Below are 18,669 nucleotides of genomic sequence, written 5' to 3' on the forward strand. Positions count from 1 at the left end.
AGACAGGCTCAACAATGCACTGAAGTTTGCAACCATGTAGATAGAGATTTTAAACAGTTTTATTTCGGGAAGCACAAAAATAAGTCTTTGCATTTTCACTTCAAAGGTTTCTCATAGGCCGAGACTGATTAAAAGCATTTCTTCTTTTGTATTCATTGAAACCATTTATTCACAGGGGTCATATATAGAGATTGGTCATACACGTATTAGTCATATACATGGTGCTATATAAAAGGAGGTTTCATAGCCTTCCATAGCCTATACTTTTAAGGCAACGGTTTTCCTAACTTTTTTACAGTTAAGTCAACTGATCACTTTTTACAGTGAACTGAGCTGGTCGACGACATCACATTTTTCTGCTTAACTGCTTGATAGATAAATCCAACTAATTTAATACTCGATGATCTTTACAACAGAACTGACTTCCGCTAAACAATGACACTTATTTATTTTAGAGCTGCTGTTCAGCCGAAATGAACAGTTTGCATCATTGAATCATCATTTTCACTGTAAATTATTTTTCAACCTTTATATGTAATATAGTGTGCAACTCAGCTAATACTCTTCTCGTCTTTCTTTTTTTATATTGTTTGAAATGTTTTAAAAACGATTTGCTTTATTTCCAATAAAGACACAATATTCTGTTAATTCCATTTTATTTTCAATTTTCTAAACATTTTAAGCTATACAAAGCAATATAAAAAAACCAGGGCTCAGAAATATAATTAATGTCACTTAAAAGTTAAATTATCATGATGAGGGATGGGTGTATAAGTTAGCTTCTCATATCTATTTATTAATTACATAAAACAAAGACCAGGGTTTAGCTATACAGTAGAATCAAAAGAAAGGAAAATATGCCATAGTAAATTTAGTTGACTGAGCTAACTGAACTCAAATAGAAAATATTTATTACATATTCCTTGTGAGCATATATCCTGAACCAAATAGTTATTGCACAAGAGATGGGCTAGTCATATCTATATGGCCACTGTTGTTGCCATGAATCCCGCACCAGCGTCTGTAGGAGGTGCATCTCCGAGAGGCTCGATGAGGACGACGCGGAGCATCGGGTGTGCGCTAGCAGAGGATCTACTTTCAGCGCAAACCGTCATAAACGTCACCTCACAACCGTAGGAGAGCTTCACCACAAAACTAAAAGAGAATATGAGAGAGAAGAGAATTAATAAGGCTGAGAGAGGGATAAAAATAAACTGTCATCTGCTTTAACCTAGGCAAACATTCGTATTGTTTAAATGAATGCAGGCTTGGTGAGCAAGACGTATTTCAGAATAATCTTACTGACCCAACACTTGCAATTTTTTTTTTAAACAATAGACATTCATTGAACATTTAGTAAGGTTATGATGGTTCCACATACGTGGAGGGGTCCTAGGCTCCATGCAGTGAATCAGAGGCAAGGTTACAAACGAGGGTGTGGAAGTGTGTCCATGTGGACGTTCATCTTCATCTCATTCTCCAGGATTTGAACTAGTTGCTGCATGGAAGGCAGGTGCCCGGACTCCAGCTTGGACCAAACTGGAACATCTAACCAGAAAAAAACAACCCAAAAATAGTGTTACCATAGTGATAGTGCAACCACAGCATTTGTCACTTCCGCCAGACTAAACCACTGAAATAGGCAACCGTCATGCAGCCACTCTCTATAGATGTCAACATCCTGCATGATAAACAGTGAACACCTCGAATTCTTCTGATTTGATAAACAATAATTTAGCACCATTTTATTTGCTATAAAAAAGGCTTAAAGGTTTAGTTAACCTTAAAATTGAAAATAAAATCATCATTTCCTCACTCTGGTGTTGTTCTAATGCCGTATGCCTAGGGCTGGGTACCGAGTTCGGTACTTTTTAGGTACCGACCGAATTGCCTCGATACTACCGAGTATCGAAACATGTCTTGTTTTTCGGTACCACATTTCGGTACCTAAGTGGTTAATCTCGTCAACGTCAGTGAAACAATAAGCATGCAGCATGATTGGCTGTGGCGGAAAAACACTAGTTTACGCGGCTGCCCAGACGCGGCTCGTCGCACGTGAGGCTGCAGTGTGTGTGCGTGTGTGTGTGTGTGTGTAAGCGTGCGTCCCAACCCAGATAGATAGAAAATATGTGGAAATGATCCAAAGTGTACCTATGTCATGTGCCAGACTCGATGCCAGATGCACGCGATGCAATATTTTCGACAAGATCATTGCTGCCAAGACCGGCAACACGGTAAATCTAGGCACTGAAGCGCACAAAACACACTTGAGAGTAATGGTGTTCACATCGAACGCGAATAGAGCGTCAAATACGCGTCTATCGCGTCTAGTTCGACGCTTGAATCTTCAGCTCGAGTTCAAATTTTTCAACTTGCGCGGAAGACGTTCGCGGCAAACGCGTCGTCCAATTCGCGTCATTCGCGACGCCCGGCGCGAATGATGCGTCTATTCGCGTCTTTGCATTGACTATGTAATCTACTCGCACAAATAATTAAATTCGCGTTCGGTGTGAACACACCATTAGTAAACACTTGTTCATTAATAAACAATTAAAATATCTCCTTGCTATTGTTTCCACATCCATAATCATTAGGCTACTTTTGCCAGTGCTTTGCGGCAAGCTTCACGTGCAGGTATATATCCCGCCCCCCAGTAGCCTATATTTAATTTAATTCACATTTATTTGTATAGCATTTTTCACAATACATATCGTTTCAAAGCAGCTTTACAGAAAATGCATGTCTAAATTACAATTTAGAGTGATCTGTTATCAGAGGTGACAGTGTAATGCATTTCAATTAATTTTCATTCAGTTTCATCGTTAATTAATGCATTAAGTTAAAGCAGAAACAATGAGCTCATTGAAGTAAAGAATACATGTTGTTAAATGATTAGGAAACATAGAAAACTTTAGCATTGGTGCTTTTTTACATACTCAAAATATGAGTGTAAAAAAGTCAACAAACTGAAAAAAAAATTAGGTAATGTTATATTGTAAAACCTGGTTACATAAAATTGGTATCGAAAAAAGTATCGTTCAGGAACCGGTATCGAAGTCAAGGTATCGGTATCGGTACCGAACATTTTGTTACGATACCCAGCCCTACGTATGCCCTTCTTTCTTTTTTGGACCACAAAAGTCGGCCATATGCTGGCAGTGAATAACGAACAGAATCAAGCTTTTTAAAAAAGACGCGTCACATCCCAAGTGTTCTGGAACTATACGATAAGGTTTGGTGAAAAACAAACCAAAATTGTACGTATTATTTAACAAAAATCCTGACCTTGCCCATTGGTCTTCTGTGCATGGCTGCATGACGTGCACGTTTATGAGACTCTAATAGGAGACATGAAATTCAACGGCTAGAAATCCCCCAAAAAAAGTATCCGTGTTCAATCTCTGGACTGCACCAAACCCAACCGTACAGCCCTTTAAAAACACTTGGGATATACGGCAAGGGATTATTCTGTGATACTTTAGTGTCGTTTTTAAAAAGCTTGAGCCTGGTCGCTATTCACTGCCATTATATTAACAAGCGGGATTTAGTTCGAAAAAGAAAGAAGGGCATATGGCATTAAAACACCAGGGTGAGTAAACGATGACTTCTTTTTAATTTTAGGGTGAACTATCCCTTTTAAGGGTTTGAATGTCTTTGGTCGAGTTATGTTGTTCTGAAAGGGGTCATAACAGGGATTTTCTATTCATTCATATAAGTTTATTAAATAGGATAAACCCCTTGAGATGGACCATCTCGTTTTCGCTATCTAAACTATAATCATTCAATTATCCATTTTTACTAAGTTTATGTATAGGTAAATTAATATTATATACACAAATTTTATTTATAATACAAATAAAACATCAATAATTCTAATAATTTCAACAATAACTATTATAAACAATAATATACATTATATTTTATACATTGAAATATTAAAATGAACACTTACCATTGAGCGTGATTTCAAAAGCACCCGTAGACATACACTGATTTTCAATCATATTGCTGAAGAAGAACACCATCATACAGGCATATATCTAACAAAAAGAAACAAATCCCATCAAATAAGCATTGCTGCAGCTAGTTTGCTTGTACTGTACATATTTAATGTTTGAATACTTTTTAAAAAAATTCAAAGAATGCTGAAGATTAAAATCGTCCTCGTCTACATTTCAGGAATGGCACATTGAGAGTCAGGTGAACATTAACATGAGGCTTGTCCTTTGGTCTCTCGGGTGCATTCTCTCCTAGCACTGCAGACAACACCGAGGTGACGAAGTTAAAGACTAATGAGGTCCATGGGGGAAAAAAGTTTGTATTTGAACCCCTGTTGGATCTTCCATCTAACCTAGTACTAAAATAGCTTGGTTACAAGTCGTAGTTCTCCGAAAATTACAGTTGAGTTCCCCCATGGCTAGGGAAAAGAGGCCAACTTGGCATGACAATGGACAAATGGAGCTTGAGGCAAGTAGTTTTAGCTACATGTCGCATCGATCAATACGCCATTTCGTGTTGCATTTTCATTGGCTAGTCAGTAGACGTAGGTCGCCGCAGCAAACACATTATCGCAGGCCATCTTTGGTCAAAAGACTGTAACCTCTCTCACTGGACCACCGATTAGGAGCCACGACCACAGAAATCGGTCATCTTTCGGCTGGGACAGCCCAAAAATCGTACAATGTGTACCGGGCATAATGGTCTTGCCTTATTCTCCTGACTCCAAACCCAGATGCCTGGAGCCTGCATGCCAAATAGAGCAAATGGATCCTTCCCCAAAATGACCACTCCGATTAACACCAGCTTAAACATAGACAGAAAGGAAGCAAAGTGCCTGGAGGGAAGAAAAAGGACACTTTAAAAAGAATGAATTATACACAAACAAACACATATATTATGAATATTATATATAAATGAATAAATACAATTGAAATAAAAATGTAATAAATTATTTTGTCATTGATTTTATTTATACATTCATTCCAGGCCACGAGGCTAGAAGGAACGCAAACGTGACTGTAACAATGAGCAGTGTTGTGTGGGCCATTACCTGTAGAGAGGCATTGGAAGGTAGTTCTCTCCTTCTATGCGGATGTCTGGGTACCGCTGGTACAAAACCTGCGTGTACTCCTCAAACACCCGCTTGTACCCTCAGGAGATACTGAAACAAAACAAACAAGATGAAGACACACCTCAGAGCCTTTGCTTCACTTACAGAGTGATAAATACAACTGCACTGTGGTGCTGTAACTATATAAATTAGAGCTCGGACAATTAATCGGTTTTGCGATTAATCTGCACCGATAGAACCAAAGAAACTTTAACAAATCAGAAACGCATTCGATTTTATTTTTATTTTTTATCGTCACTGTAATATATATTTTGATTAGATAATCAAGTGTTCTAAAATAGAAGCAAATAGCGTGTGGGAGTATACATACAATATACAGTATGTGTTTCAACGCTATGGCCTTTGTGTAAATATTTAAAGATGGCCATCTTTAAGTATGACTCTTTGGATTTATATGAAATGCTAAAACTTTACAATTAAATTTCCATTGGTGACATTTACTAAGGTTAATACAAGTATTGCTCATTTGTTAATTTCACCATTTACAAAAACATTTTTGCATTTTTAAAAGTTGTATTTCTTTACATTAGTTAATGCACTACAAAGTAACATAAATGATCAAGGTATAATTCATATATTCATATTTATATTAGTGCTGTCAAATCGATTAATCGCATCTAACAAACGTTTTTGTTTTGATAATAAATTGTGTATATGTGTGTGTCTGTGTATACACATGTATAAATGTGTGTGTATACAGTATATACACACAGAGACATGTATAATTATAATAATATACACACATTTATTATGCAAGTTAAACAAAAACTTATGTTAGATGCGATTAATCGATTTAACAACAATAATTTATATTTAAAAAGTACAGTACATTTTCATGGTTCAGTACGGTTATATATATATATATATATAACGTTATATATATATATAAAGTTCACCACAATTTGTGTTATGTTTGTTTTCATTCAGTATCTTTTATAACTATCGGTTGATTACTCGTTTATCGACCAGTGCGGTGCAGCCTATAGTTATCGTTACCGAAATGACCTCGAATATGAACAATCATTTCCATTTCAGATTGTGATAAACGCCCTTCCAATGGATGCAAGATATTATAGCAGCATCGAATGTGCTTTATAAATCAATAAAAGCAGCATTTATTTAACGTGCAGCGGTTCAAAAGCGAAGCACACAGACAGATCCACTATTGGGCTAATGCTCAAATGAGAGCTCTCCACTTAACACCAGATTACTGGCCGATTATAACATCCTGCTGAGGTTACTTGCCAGACTGCGTGTGCCATATGAGACAAATTAAGGCTTGTTTGAGCATACTATCACAGTACAGTTTATCTGCGAGGTTAATCTGTGCTACTATATCAACACACTCAATGTCACAATACAGTCATCGGCCTGTTCCGGGGACCGAAGCCGTGCGCCATTAAAGTGTCCAAACTCTTACTCACCAAATCTGGAATTTAAGAAGTGGACCGGCGGCAAAATGCATCTTCATCTTCTTTACGCCATTGATATCCGCAGAGGCGCTGTAAAGAGTACAGGCCCATATTATTATCACCGAGAGAGGCAACCAACGCATCTTCACCCACGACGATCAGTTACAGAACTGAAGACAGGAAGTAGACTCAGACTGCTGAATTTCATACGGGTAATCCTAAAAGCGACGCTGTGATTGGTTCGTTCCGTGACGGGAAGCCCGGCTCATTTCCACGAATCGGTTCTTTTGAACAGTTCATTTCAGAGAACTGGTTAAAAAAAGATATTTGCGTCCTCACGCTATTGCGTCATGACGTGGTTTATTTTTCTTCTTTTTTTTTATGTAGTCTCTTATTGGCCTTTTTTTTGTTTAATGTTTACCGATGTTTAATCTACCTTCAAATTTCTAGCTTTTAAAACTAATTCAAACTTAGTCTTCAAACTTCAAGATTTTACAAATGGGATACTGACAGGCTCTCTCAAGCCAACATCAAAGTTCGTCATCTTGACAAACTTTTTTTTTATCTAGTTGTAAATTCAATTGTCTCAGTTTAGTTAATTGCAAACAACACTACCTGTCAAACGTTTGGAATAATTAAGATGCTTTGAAAAAAGTCTCTTATGCTCACTAAGGCTGTGTTTATTTGATAAAATACAGTAAAACAGTAATATTGTGATTGTGCAATCATTGTGCAATTTAATATTGTGCAATTTAACCTTAACTATTCCAGACTTTCGACTGGTAGTTAACATAAAGTCATTAAAACGCATACACATTGTTTCATCAACCATACAGTGAATCAACTCGCTTCTCGACTCCGAAAGAGAAGGTTCTTTAAGTCTGTGAATTGTTCTCTGAAAATCTCAGATTCCGTCCGAATCGTGAAAGAGGCCTGTCCCAATACCTATGCTATGCCCAATACCCACTGGGACAGTCCCAATTCAAGCTGGTTTTGCAACCCGGTTCAATCGATTCATTAAAAAGATTCGACTCAAAAGAACAAATCGTTTACAAACCGGATATCAGCATTTGTTTTTGGTTTTTCTAGAAATGTTACACTGTTTTACGCCTCATATCCATTAATTGACATGTAATGTAAAAAAAGAAAAAAACATCCAAGATTTTTTTTTTTTTTTTTGCAAGAATCCAAGGCTGCCAACCCAAGGTCTTGATTAATATGAACTATTTATATGTGTATGACCGCACTATGAAAGGACGGTACCGAATTTTAAAAACGTAAATAAACTTGAACTTAATAAACTTAGTAAATGATTAATAATTTACAAAGTAATTTAGCGTTGACATTTATTATCAGCGTTTTGCAAAAAGCGGGCTGGCCCTGACCCAGAGCATCATCATGAGTCCATTTGCGTTCTTCCGGTGTAGGCGGAGCTTACATTCCGAGGACGTAGACAAAAATCGACGTAGTTTTCTCTTCATCCTCACTAGTAGTTTGTGTTGTGTTCGTCATATTTGTGACTGTGACCAGCTCACTTTTTACAACACACCAGCATTTTGCAACGATGGTCGCCAAACAGAGGATTCGTATGGCCAACGAGAAACACAGCAAAAACATCACCCAGAGAGGCAACGTCAAATCGACGGTATGACGTCTCTTCACGATCTTCAACAGTGTAACCGCAGAAGAGAAATGAACTTAACGTAATGTGCTAACATGGCTGGTTGGTTTTAATAATATCAGGCGTTATGGTTTATCTTTCTTTGTAGTGAAATACTGTCCTTATACTGCAGTATGCTGAAGCCCACTGCACTACTACTACTATTAAATAATGCGCGATTAATTTGCAACTGATTTGAATGTGAATTCACACAGAGAACCGTGAGTGATGAGAAAGTGTCGGTGGGACCGTGGCTCTTGGCACTCTTCATCTTTGTTGTTTGCGGCTCAGGTGAGTGAAATGACCAATTCTAAAGATTATCATGCCGTAGACCCACGTTAATTTGAATACCATTTGTTTTTATACGAGCTGGTGTTGCACTTTTTTATTGAGTCAGAGATATGTAGACGAAGCCGACCTCCACTCAACTTTTTTTGGCACACTCGCACTGTGAAACCTTGTGAAGGCCGAGATAATAATGCACACTATTTACATGGACAAGGCTGGACTGATAGCATGACTTTATCTGCTCATTTGGGGTACAACACGTGGATTTGCAGGTGTTGCTACTCTCAAAACAGCATTGAAGAACATTGCCAACAACACTGCTTAAAAACACCATGAAATCAAAAAGTACAATTCTTTTTTATTTTTTAAATTGAATACTGCAGTTTCATAAAGGATTTATCCGTGTAGATAAAAAAAATAAAGTGTAAGGGTCGGGATAATGTACATCCAGCTGTTTTTTATCGGAGAATAAACCCTGACAGAGTGATCAGGAGTCTTGCATCAGCCTGAAGGGGTTTATTCTGCTATAACAATCGTCTGGAAGTACATTATCCCGTTTATTACACGGCTACTTGCCACATAAGTAAATAACCAGACACAAAATATTGACTTGATTTTAAATATTTTATTAGGTCTTTAAACGCAAAGCTTCCGCGGAGAGAGCAAGTTGCTAGCATGGCAAGTTCAAACTAGACGGACATTTAAGGGATACGGTATACAGTCATGCCACTTATTACACAGCATTTCACCACATAAATAATAATGAGGATAAGAAATATTGTTATGAGATGAAACTGTTTTAAAATCTTACCTGTTTGTTATTTTATAATAACCCATATAGTGTACAAAACAATAGTCGCAAAATGACAGTAGCTGCGTTTCCATGAAACAAAGAGAGACCGGATGACAGAATTAAATAACTACACAAAATATTGATTAAAACTCAAATATTTTATTAGCTCACCAAATGCAAAACTTCCATGACGAAAAAACATTCCTAGCAAGCGTAATTACCGACTTCAGTGACAGTAACCCGGATGAGCCTGTGTTACAGGTTGTTATCAGGGAATAAAATACTGCTGGATGTATTACTGCGATTGACCTATCAAAATCAAGTATTCCACAGACTTAACTTCCCCTCCCTCTTGAACCGTTTCTTCTCTTCTCTGATGATGTGTTTACTGGCATGAGGGCGGGACAACCTGTCACTCACATGAGATCGACCAATAGCAAGCCACCATGGACAAAATCAAGTCCCGGCCTAATTTTTTTCTTGTTCAAGAAGCTTTCACTCGGATATACGTCACAACAATATGTAAGAAAGTCCGTATCTTGTACTCGAGTAATGGATCTCATTACCAGCCGGCTCAGATCTACACATTGTTTTTAAGACATACAGTAGTTTAAGCCGAGCTCAGACTATAGGTGTTTCAGGCTGATTTATGCTCGATTTACCCCTCCTGACATCCAGAGACAAAATTACATCCAGGGCACCGGTTGGTTCCGATGTTCGGCCCAGATTATCTAGTAATGTTCGGTATTTACAGATCTAACCTTAAAGGGATACTTCACCTCTGGAAAGATGAATGTGTATTTAAAATGGGTCATTTATGTAGAAGAAATGTGAAATTATTTTTAAATTTGGAGCTTTCTAGCCTGAGGCTAGGCTACTAGTGAGTCTCCGTGATGAGTCTGCCCGAAAATGGGTTTCGAGATCGCCCAAAATGTCCGGGATTCGGCTTTTGCGTTCTACAGTCGCCATTCATTATGTTTACTGTGGCGAGCAGGACGAGACTGAGGGCCGCGGGAGGACGGCGCAAGGCCGGTGGCGTGATTACTGATGAGCGACACCTGTGAGACGCACCGGTCTCGTATCTCTCACGGAGGAGCGGGAATTTTCTTAGCAATGTTAAAACGCACATCAACTGATCACTTGTTTAGCGTTCATGTAAACAATACATTCAGATTCACCAATCGGAATGAATTCAGCTGCAGAAAGCAAAAGCTGAATCCCGGATATCGACGGCCGGACATGTCCGGGAAAAAGAGGATGGTAACCCCTACTACTCAGCTTTCTCCACAGAACAAGAGCCTGCTAGCTTAGCTTCCAAAAAAAGATGGCTGACACTATGTGTACATTCTGTGAGTGAGATCCCACCCTCTATGGGCGGGTTGAGAACATGCGGGACAGCCCCTACTACTGACTGTAGTCTTTAGCCTCTGGCCAAAAAATCCTCCGATGACGCAAAATGACGTTTTTTGCGTCATCGGAGGATTTTTTCCAGACAAAAAATACATGAATCTCTCGTCTCAGGGGGATATGAGGGTGGAAAGCATGGTAATTTGAAAATACTACAGGTTTTCTACTAATACAAAGCTTAATGCTAAATCCTGAAGTATCCCTTTAAACGGTCTGGTGGACAATGGCGACGGAGGAACGACTGCCTTTATAATGTCTCCTCATATAATGTGTACAGCAAGTCGCCACGACACCGCATCCATTTTGTTTACATCCACTTCCCTGTGAGATGCTAAATCTGGCATTGTAATCTTAAGAATTTCTTGTAGTGTGTGATGATGTGCCATGATTTTCAAATCTTGTAGTGTGTGTGCAGGTTTGAGATTGGAAAGAAGAAAATCGGTGAAGATTCTCCATAATGTGCGCGATGCAACCACAATTCACAATGGGTTAAGATTTGAAAACTCCTGCGCTTTAGTCATAACGGCTCCATCTGGACTTGACGTGGCACTTGCTCTGACACGGGCTTCTTCCAGCTCTAGCAGGCTCTTCTTTACCCCGTGTCCTTTGGGAATCTGTTTGCATTGAACGAATGCCATTTTCGTCCCATGTTTTCGGGGTCATCTTGCTCTCTGTTTGCCTGCCCTAACTTTTGTGATCTTTTGCAATCTTTTTATCTGATTAGATCCAGAAAGCATCTGTTAAAGATGACACTCTTTGGGAAAAATCTGTTTACTTTAGTGAGAGAAAAAAAAATGGCCCTTTATAAAGCTTGCACTTATGTTGTTATAAACCTTGACTTCACAAAGTTCAGGTTATCAATATTCTTTCTCCTCATTTTTTCCAAAGCTGCAATATCACTCTGAGCTTCACTGTTTTATTTGTTTTTGTGTCTCTCCTCAGCAATATTCCAGATCATTCAGAGCATTCGAATGGGCATGTAAAGAGGACCAGTGATGTCTCAACTCTCCACTCCTCGCCACTTCCACATACTGCACCCAAGGAGCTTTTCTGAAAGGCTTTTTGTTGATTTTATTGATTTATCTTCTTCTGTGAGGTGCAACGATTCTGTCATTCCTCTCTGGTGCCTTTGTAATGAAGAAAAAAAATCAAAAAGCCATAAAATTGCATTCCGATCAATTGTAATGTTATCTTCTGTCAATCTATTCTTTGATGTAATGTAAAAAAATCTTGATGTCGCAAGGAGTGATGCCTGATTTCTCGATCATTCCTGAAATAATTGTGCAAAACTGATTTTATGTTATTTTTTTTTATTTTTTTTGGGACCCCCAAACATTCAACCATTTTGTAGTTTCCACAGGATATTTTGAATGAAAAGCCAGTCAGCTCATCTATATCACACCTCGTATTAATTAACTTGTTTTCTTAGTAATTTAATAGCTGCCTCCTTTCTTCCAGAATATGAAATTTCAGCCTGGATAATGTAGTTCTCTGGCACATAGTGGTACTCTTTACTGTAATAAAATGAGTTTTTTCTCAGATGATGTTATAGTCATGTGTCATGATAGCATAATGGAGGAAGAGAAACAAAGAGCTGGATGTAAAATAAAAGGTTAATGTTGGTTACCACAGAGTTAACAGCACCCATTGACTTCCATAGTAGAAAAATACCATGGAAGCCAATGCGTGCCGTCGACTATTCTTTGTGTTCAACAGAAGAAAGAAACTCATACAGGTTTAGAATAACTTGAGGGTGAGTCATTTTTAGGTGAATTATCCCTTTAAGTAATACTTGAACTTCAGTGTGGAACAAATTCTGCTCCAACACAAGTAACGTTTTGTAAGTGTTTGTAAAAATTAAAATGTTCAGTACTGAAAGACCGTTGTATTTGATTATAGAAGCAATATTGTTCATGAACATGGTATTATGCTGTTCTTCTCTCCCTTCTAGTAAAGCATCCAGACAGTAGAAATAAGGCAATCTTCAGTGTGGATTTTGATTGCTAGTTCTTGTTAATTTAAAGAAATCCTTCAGTTGTGACTTGATACCAGAATGAAGAATTGCTGAAAATGAGATATGTTGTTAAAGTCCCCCCGTAGTCAATAATTTTATCACTTAAAACTCATCTTTGATCACCAAAATTACATATTTAAACGTTTTTACCTTTGGAAAATAAATGCCTTAAAATAGCTTGAATGTAACTCTACACCCTTGCCTCATTTATTATACGCTGTTCTATGAATATGCAAATTAGCCCCGCCTCCACTCACTCACGCCAGCTCAGAGATCCACTCGTTGACGATCACACGTTGACCTGATTGGTTACAAGGTAGTTTGTGACGTCAGAAACACCAGCGATTTCAAACCGCTTTTTTGAGACTTTCTTTGGTTCACTGCAGTTTTAAGGAGACAATACACAGCAATTGTGTTGACTTGAATTTGCACATAGTTTGATATATTAAAAACACCGCATAACAACATTAAAATCATGATTTTCACCAATAGTTAAATAGTTTCAAATTTAAGTTCTTTTTTAATTTTCAAGACTGTCGAAACTGTTCAGGATTGGTAAAGTATAATGAAATATTAAGGATACATTAAACATAAACATTTACTTGTAGTTCAGTTTGAGTAATTCTAAACCGAAGCAAGGGGAACTGGCTTGACGCTACTCGAGTCTCCGCAAGGTGGCGCTACGGGTCCATCAGTTCTCTGTTACTTTCATTGGCCACGAAGAAGAGGGGAACCGCTGTAACTGTTGTCAGAGATGTTGCTGTGGAGACCTGAAGTTTACGACTCAGGCAAGACAAACAATTAATTAATTTTCTTATTAACAGTTACCAACTCAAGCCGTTAGCTCCGCATTTCCGTGTATGAAAAAACCTTTGGTCAAACTTAAGCGAACTTACGCTGGTTACAGCAGTCTGTGAATGTGTCCGCTCACATTAGCAGGTTAGTTCAATGTTTGCATAGTTACACTGACAAAAAACAAATGTCACATAATTTTTGTCGCAGATGTGTAACGATTGCGTGTCTGTTTTGCATGAGGACCAGATTTCCCAGTTAGCCGGGTAAGCTGGGGGAAAATGACCATATTTCCCTCTCTTGATCATTATATGACACACAATCTCACCTCAGCACATTTAATGAACAACATGTTCTCTTCTCAATTTTGTCATTTCATCTGGATATCAACATTTGTGTGATTTAGTGATTTGAAAGGCGCCTTAAATAAAATGCATTATTATTATTTGTATTATTAGTCTGTAAAAAAAAAAAAAAAACAGGGCTCAAGTACATTTTGAAAACGTTGTATTATGTTGAATAGCAATTCCTCTGTCTACTTGTTAATGAATTATGGACACATTAATGAAGATTTTAGAGTATTTTTTGTTTTCAAGTGAAAATATTACAATTAGGCCATTGAGGTAAAATGATATTTAATTAGATGTAGCCTAAGTTACATCTCAGACAATTTTGCTTTTCATTACAACCTATTGAGTGAAATCATTCAATCTGAATTCATTGTGTTGCTACTCTGAAAATACAGAACCGGTCAAAAACCGTTTTTTCTGGATTCTTTGATGAATAGAAAGGTAAAAAGAACAGCATTTATTTGAATGTGTATGAATGTGTTTACTGTCTCTTTTGATCAAGTTAATGCATCCTTGCTGAATAAAAGTATATCTTTTTTTTTCACATATTACTTACCCCAAACCTTTGAATGGTAGTGTATCATGGTTTCCACGAAAAAAATAATAATAATAATTCAAATAAAAAATCAGCAGCACAACTGTCAACATTGATAATAATAATGAATGTTTCTTGAGCAGTGAATCTTCATATTAGAATGATTTCTGAAGGATCATGTGACACTGAAGACTGGAGTAATGATGCTGAAAATTCAGCTCTGACATCACAGGAATAAATTACATTAAACATTAAAACATTAACAATTTAAACATTAAAACAGTTATTTTATATTGTAATAATATTTCACAATATTACTGTTTCTACTGTATTTTTGATCAAATAAATACAGCCTTGGTGAGCAGAAGAGACTTCTTTAAAAAAACATTTTGACTGGTACACACATACATGTGTGTGTGTGTCTATATATATTTGTATGTATGTATATATATATATATATATATTAGGGATGCACCGATATGAAATTTTTGGCCGATGCCGATAACTGATAATTCTTTATATTTGAAAGCAGATATATATTGTCTATTATATATTAACCAATATATTATCGATATAAAATCTAAATCCAATTTTTTATATAATTTTTGAGAACCTGATTACAAAAACAAGTCTCACCACTAGAAGCCATGTCCCAAACACACAATTCTAATATATTGTAATTATAATTTTATGTAGCCTATATGACAGACTTGCGCTGCACATGTTGCACTTAACTGTATTTTCCTTTTTTGAAGTGATTTCAATCATATTTCAAGCAATTCAACATTGAACAGTGCGCATCTGAGCATCACCTTTCTAAGCGGAAGGAAAGAATCCATTTATTATTGGCTTTAACATATCGCCCAAATTTTCTTATCGGGCCGATAACGATAACATTAAAAATGAACATATTTCGGCCGATACCGATATGGTGGCCGTATGTAATTTGTACGTAACATGTAATTTATACATTCTGCAAAAGTTTACCCAGGAGTGTTTCTTCCGTATTTTTTTTTCCATTTTGTGCTATGAGGACTAAAATAACAAATGTTTCCCTTACTCTTTATTTCCCTTAAAGGATTAGTTCACTTTAAAATGAAAATTAGCCCATGATTTACTCACCCTCAAGCCATCCTAGGTGTATATGACTTTCTTCTTTTAGACGAATACAATCGGAGTTATATTAAAAAATATTATGGCTCTTCCAAGTTTTATAATGGAAGTGGATTGCAACCAACAGATTGAAGCTCAAAAACGTGCATCCATCCATTTTAAACGAACTCCAAACGGCTCCTGTGGGTTAGTAATGGCCTTCTGAAGCAAAACGATGAGTTTTTTGTAAGAAAAATATTCATATTTAAAACTTTATAAAGTAAAATAACTAGCTTCAAGTTCCGGCCACACGAACATACGGATTCCACTTAGCCTAAGTCTAAGCGCAACTTATGCAAGGCCTGCGCTTGGCCTGAAGCTAGAATTTTACTTTGTAACGTGTTAAATATGAATATTTAACACAAGTTCGTTTACGACGGATGGATGGACGTTTTTGTTTTATAACTCGGATTGTATTCGTCTGAAAGAAGAAAGTCATATACACCTAGATGGCTTGAGGGTGAGTAAATCATGGGCTAATATTAATTTGAAAGTGAACTACTCCTTTAAAAACACATTGACTGATGTGTAATGACCCTCTACATGCTAAACTTATATCCAAATATGTCACAATCTAAAAGTAAACGCACATTGCTCTTGCATATTCCCCCATCTTACCCTACACAGGTGTTCAATGCAGGTGTTTGAATGTCCAATACTGAAGTTCTCATGTGTTCATTTCTTGTCTTTGCACCTAAAGGCTTTTTACGATGTCTTCATCGCTGACTGGTGTTTAGACACACTCTCCGGCCCAGTCTACACTCACGATGCTGCAAGCAGAAACGCTCCAACTGCTGTGCCTCACAGCCTCCAGCGGGGTCCCTCTCTTCTCACGCGGCTCCACCAAGCAGCTTCCCTTTTCCATCGTCGGCTCCCTAAACGGCGTCCATATGTTCGGCGCGGGCCACGGGGCTCAGCTATCGAGCTGCGAGACGGATCGGGGCAGCCGTGTGGTCTGGGAGGTCTTCCAGGAGAGCCTGATGCTGATCGCGGTGAGTGGCGGCGGGGGCTCCGGCATCAGCGAGCTGCAGTTGCGCCGCCTGCTGGAGAACGTGTGGAACTGCATGGTCTTGGTCCTGGGACAGGACGAGCTGGCGAACATACGCAACGTGGAGCGGTTAAAGCGAGAGCTGCGCTCTTGCTACCGCCTGTTCGACTTGCTCTTGGAGCGTGTCAATGACGAGCAGGGCTTTATGGGAGATCTGACGCGATGCGCCGACTGCTTGCTTCCCTCCACCTCCGCCTTGCTTCAGGACGCCCTGGACTCCTTCGCCCAAGCGGCGGAGAGCGAGTTCGGCTGCCTGCTAGTGCGCGGGCGCGTGGCACAGGCCACGGAGAAGTGGTGGTCTCGACTGACTTCCCAGGAAGTTGTTGTGCTCTCAATCCTGATGCACTCACTTTCTAATGCATCGTCATGTGACTACCCGGTCTTCCTGCCCCAAGGGAGTCCCACAGTCGCCATCCGCTTGCTCGGTTTCCAACTCCTCCCCGGGGTTCACGTGTGCGTCCTCTGTGGACCCAAACCCTCTTTGTACAAGGCGGAGAATGAGCTCGTTAGTCGTTTTTGGTCCACTTTGGTGGAGAATCTACGCAGCTGTTTGGAGCAGGCCGACCGTTCCACTCTTCCTCCGTCTGTGAGCCTTCGCTGGGACGTCCAGGCTCTTCTGCTCATCAACCGCGAATCTCGACGCGCGGTCACCGTCTGCCCTCGGGTCCGCGGCGGAGCTCCAGCGGAGGCTACGCCTCTCCTTTCATCCGGAAGGCGCTTGGAGCTCCTTCGCCTTTTTTACACTTTTGCCGTGACTCGATATTTCACCTCGCAGGAGACATCAGTCTCGTCAGCCTCGGAGGATTTTTCTCAGGGATTCACCCACGTCCCCGTGCAGTGCTACCTTGTGACTGAGGAGTGTAAGTGTTACGGCCTGCAGAGTCCCCAACACCAGCTCTTCCTCCTCATGGATCTCTCTGTGCCGACGTTCGCCTTGCGTACTGTCGCTACACAGACTCTCTCAGCGATTACTTCTGCGACTGCTTTTTAACACATCACTTTGCTCCTGTATGGGTTACTTAACCGGGTACCAGCGGATCTGGCATTAAAGGGAAAACTCTTCAAAAAAGGAAAATTCTGTCATTTTTTTTCACCTACGTCGTTGCAGAACCTGTTTGACTTTGTTTCTTCTGTGAAATGCTAAAGAAGATTTTAGTTTTTTAGTTTTTTTATCCAAAACAACATTGAATCCCGTTGACTTTCATTGTACCCCACCAAGACATTTAGCCAAATATCTTATTTTGTGTTTCACAGAAGTAAGAAAGACATACAGGTTTGGGACAAAATGAGAGTGAGTTAATTATGACAGAATTTTCATTTTTGTATGAACTATCCCTTTAACTTCATGGTTAAGCTTGTGCCTGGTTGCATATTAATCAAAAGGAGATTTTTTTTTTTTTTGGTAACACTTTACAACAGGGGTCAATTTGTTAGCATTAGATATCATAAATTAACCATTTTTTATTAATATTGGTTAATCTAATGATCATTATAATACTATAATGTTAATTTCTGCATCTACTAATACTTTGAACAATAATTAACAGTGAACAATAGCAGATTTGTAAATTAATATTAACCTAGATTAATACGTACTGTAAAAGTGTTCATTGTTAATTAAGGTTTGTTCACAATAAAATAACTTAAAATAACTTTTTTAAGATGTTCAGTGAACATTAACCTAGATTAATACAGTGTATAATGTAGTTTGCATAATGCATTAATGAATTGAACCTTATTTTGCGTGTTGCCAATAGCATTTTGTACAAGTATTTGGAGCTAGAATAACGGGATTTTAAACAAACAAGATTCTGAATCAAAATATGGAGCACTTATTAACTACTGTATGACTGTTTATGTGTAGCATTCACACTGTGAGACCAAATTCTACCTTTGATTTGTCATTGTTACTGAACATGGATGCATGTTTGAAAGCTGTGTATGTTAATATTCACTTAATGACACTGGCGAATAAATTAGTTTATTAGTGGTGTTAATGTTAATTAGTGGTGTGAATAAATACATATTGTTTGAAATGCATCTTTAGATTTTTGCTTTTTGGAAATAAAATCATTCTGTGTTCTATA

At 38.3% G+C, this 18,669-nt stretch overlaps 3 protein-coding genes across 3 annotated transcripts; 2 read left to right on the forward strand and 1 right to left on the reverse strand.

The window, feature by feature from the left end:
• Positions 1–639: 639 nt before the first annotated feature.
• selenot1a (selenoprotein T, 1a) lies at positions 640–6,730 on the reverse strand. The gene is made up of 6 exons (XM_056264490.1): positions 6,556–6,730; positions 5,051–5,161; positions 4,708–4,834; positions 3,953–4,040; positions 1,382–1,548; positions 640–1,155 (listed from the first exon to the last, which is right to left on the reverse strand). Exons 1-5 carry the CDS (start codon positions 6,684–6,686, stop codon positions 1,424–1,426), a joined length of 582 nt encoding a protein of 193 aa, XP_056120465.1. The 5' UTR covers positions 6,687–6,730; the 3' UTR covers positions 640–1,155; positions 1,382–1,423.
• A 1,238-nt stretch (positions 6,731–7,968) lies between these two features.
• zgc:92744 (uncharacterized protein LOC436846 homolog) lies at positions 7,969–11,937 on the forward strand. The gene is made up of 3 exons (XM_056264501.1): positions 7,969–8,188; positions 8,419–8,494; positions 11,634–11,937. Exons 1-3 carry the CDS (start codon positions 8,108–8,110, stop codon positions 11,672–11,674), a joined length of 198 nt encoding a protein of 65 aa, XP_056120476.1. The 5' UTR covers positions 7,969–8,107; the 3' UTR covers positions 11,675–11,937.
• A 4,253-nt stretch (positions 11,938–16,190) lies between these two features.
• fuz (fuzzy planar cell polarity protein) lies at positions 16,191–17,688 on the forward strand. The gene has a single exon (XM_056264464.1). The coding sequence runs from the start codon at positions 16,302–16,304 to the stop codon at positions 17,571–17,573; it is 1,272 nt and encodes a 423-aa protein (XP_056120439.1). The 5' UTR covers positions 16,191–16,301; the 3' UTR covers positions 17,574–17,688.
• Positions 17,689–18,669: the final 981 nt, after the last annotated feature.

The sequence above is a fragment of the Rhinichthys klamathensis genome, unplaced genomic scaffold, assembly GCF_029890125.1.
Source record: "Rhinichthys klamathensis goyatoka isolate OS25496 unplaced genomic scaffold, OSU_Roscu_1.1 h1tg000011l_1, whole genome shotgun sequence".
NCBI classification, from domain to species: Eukaryota; Metazoa; Chordata; class Actinopteri; order Cypriniformes; family Leuciscidae; genus Rhinichthys; species Rhinichthys klamathensis.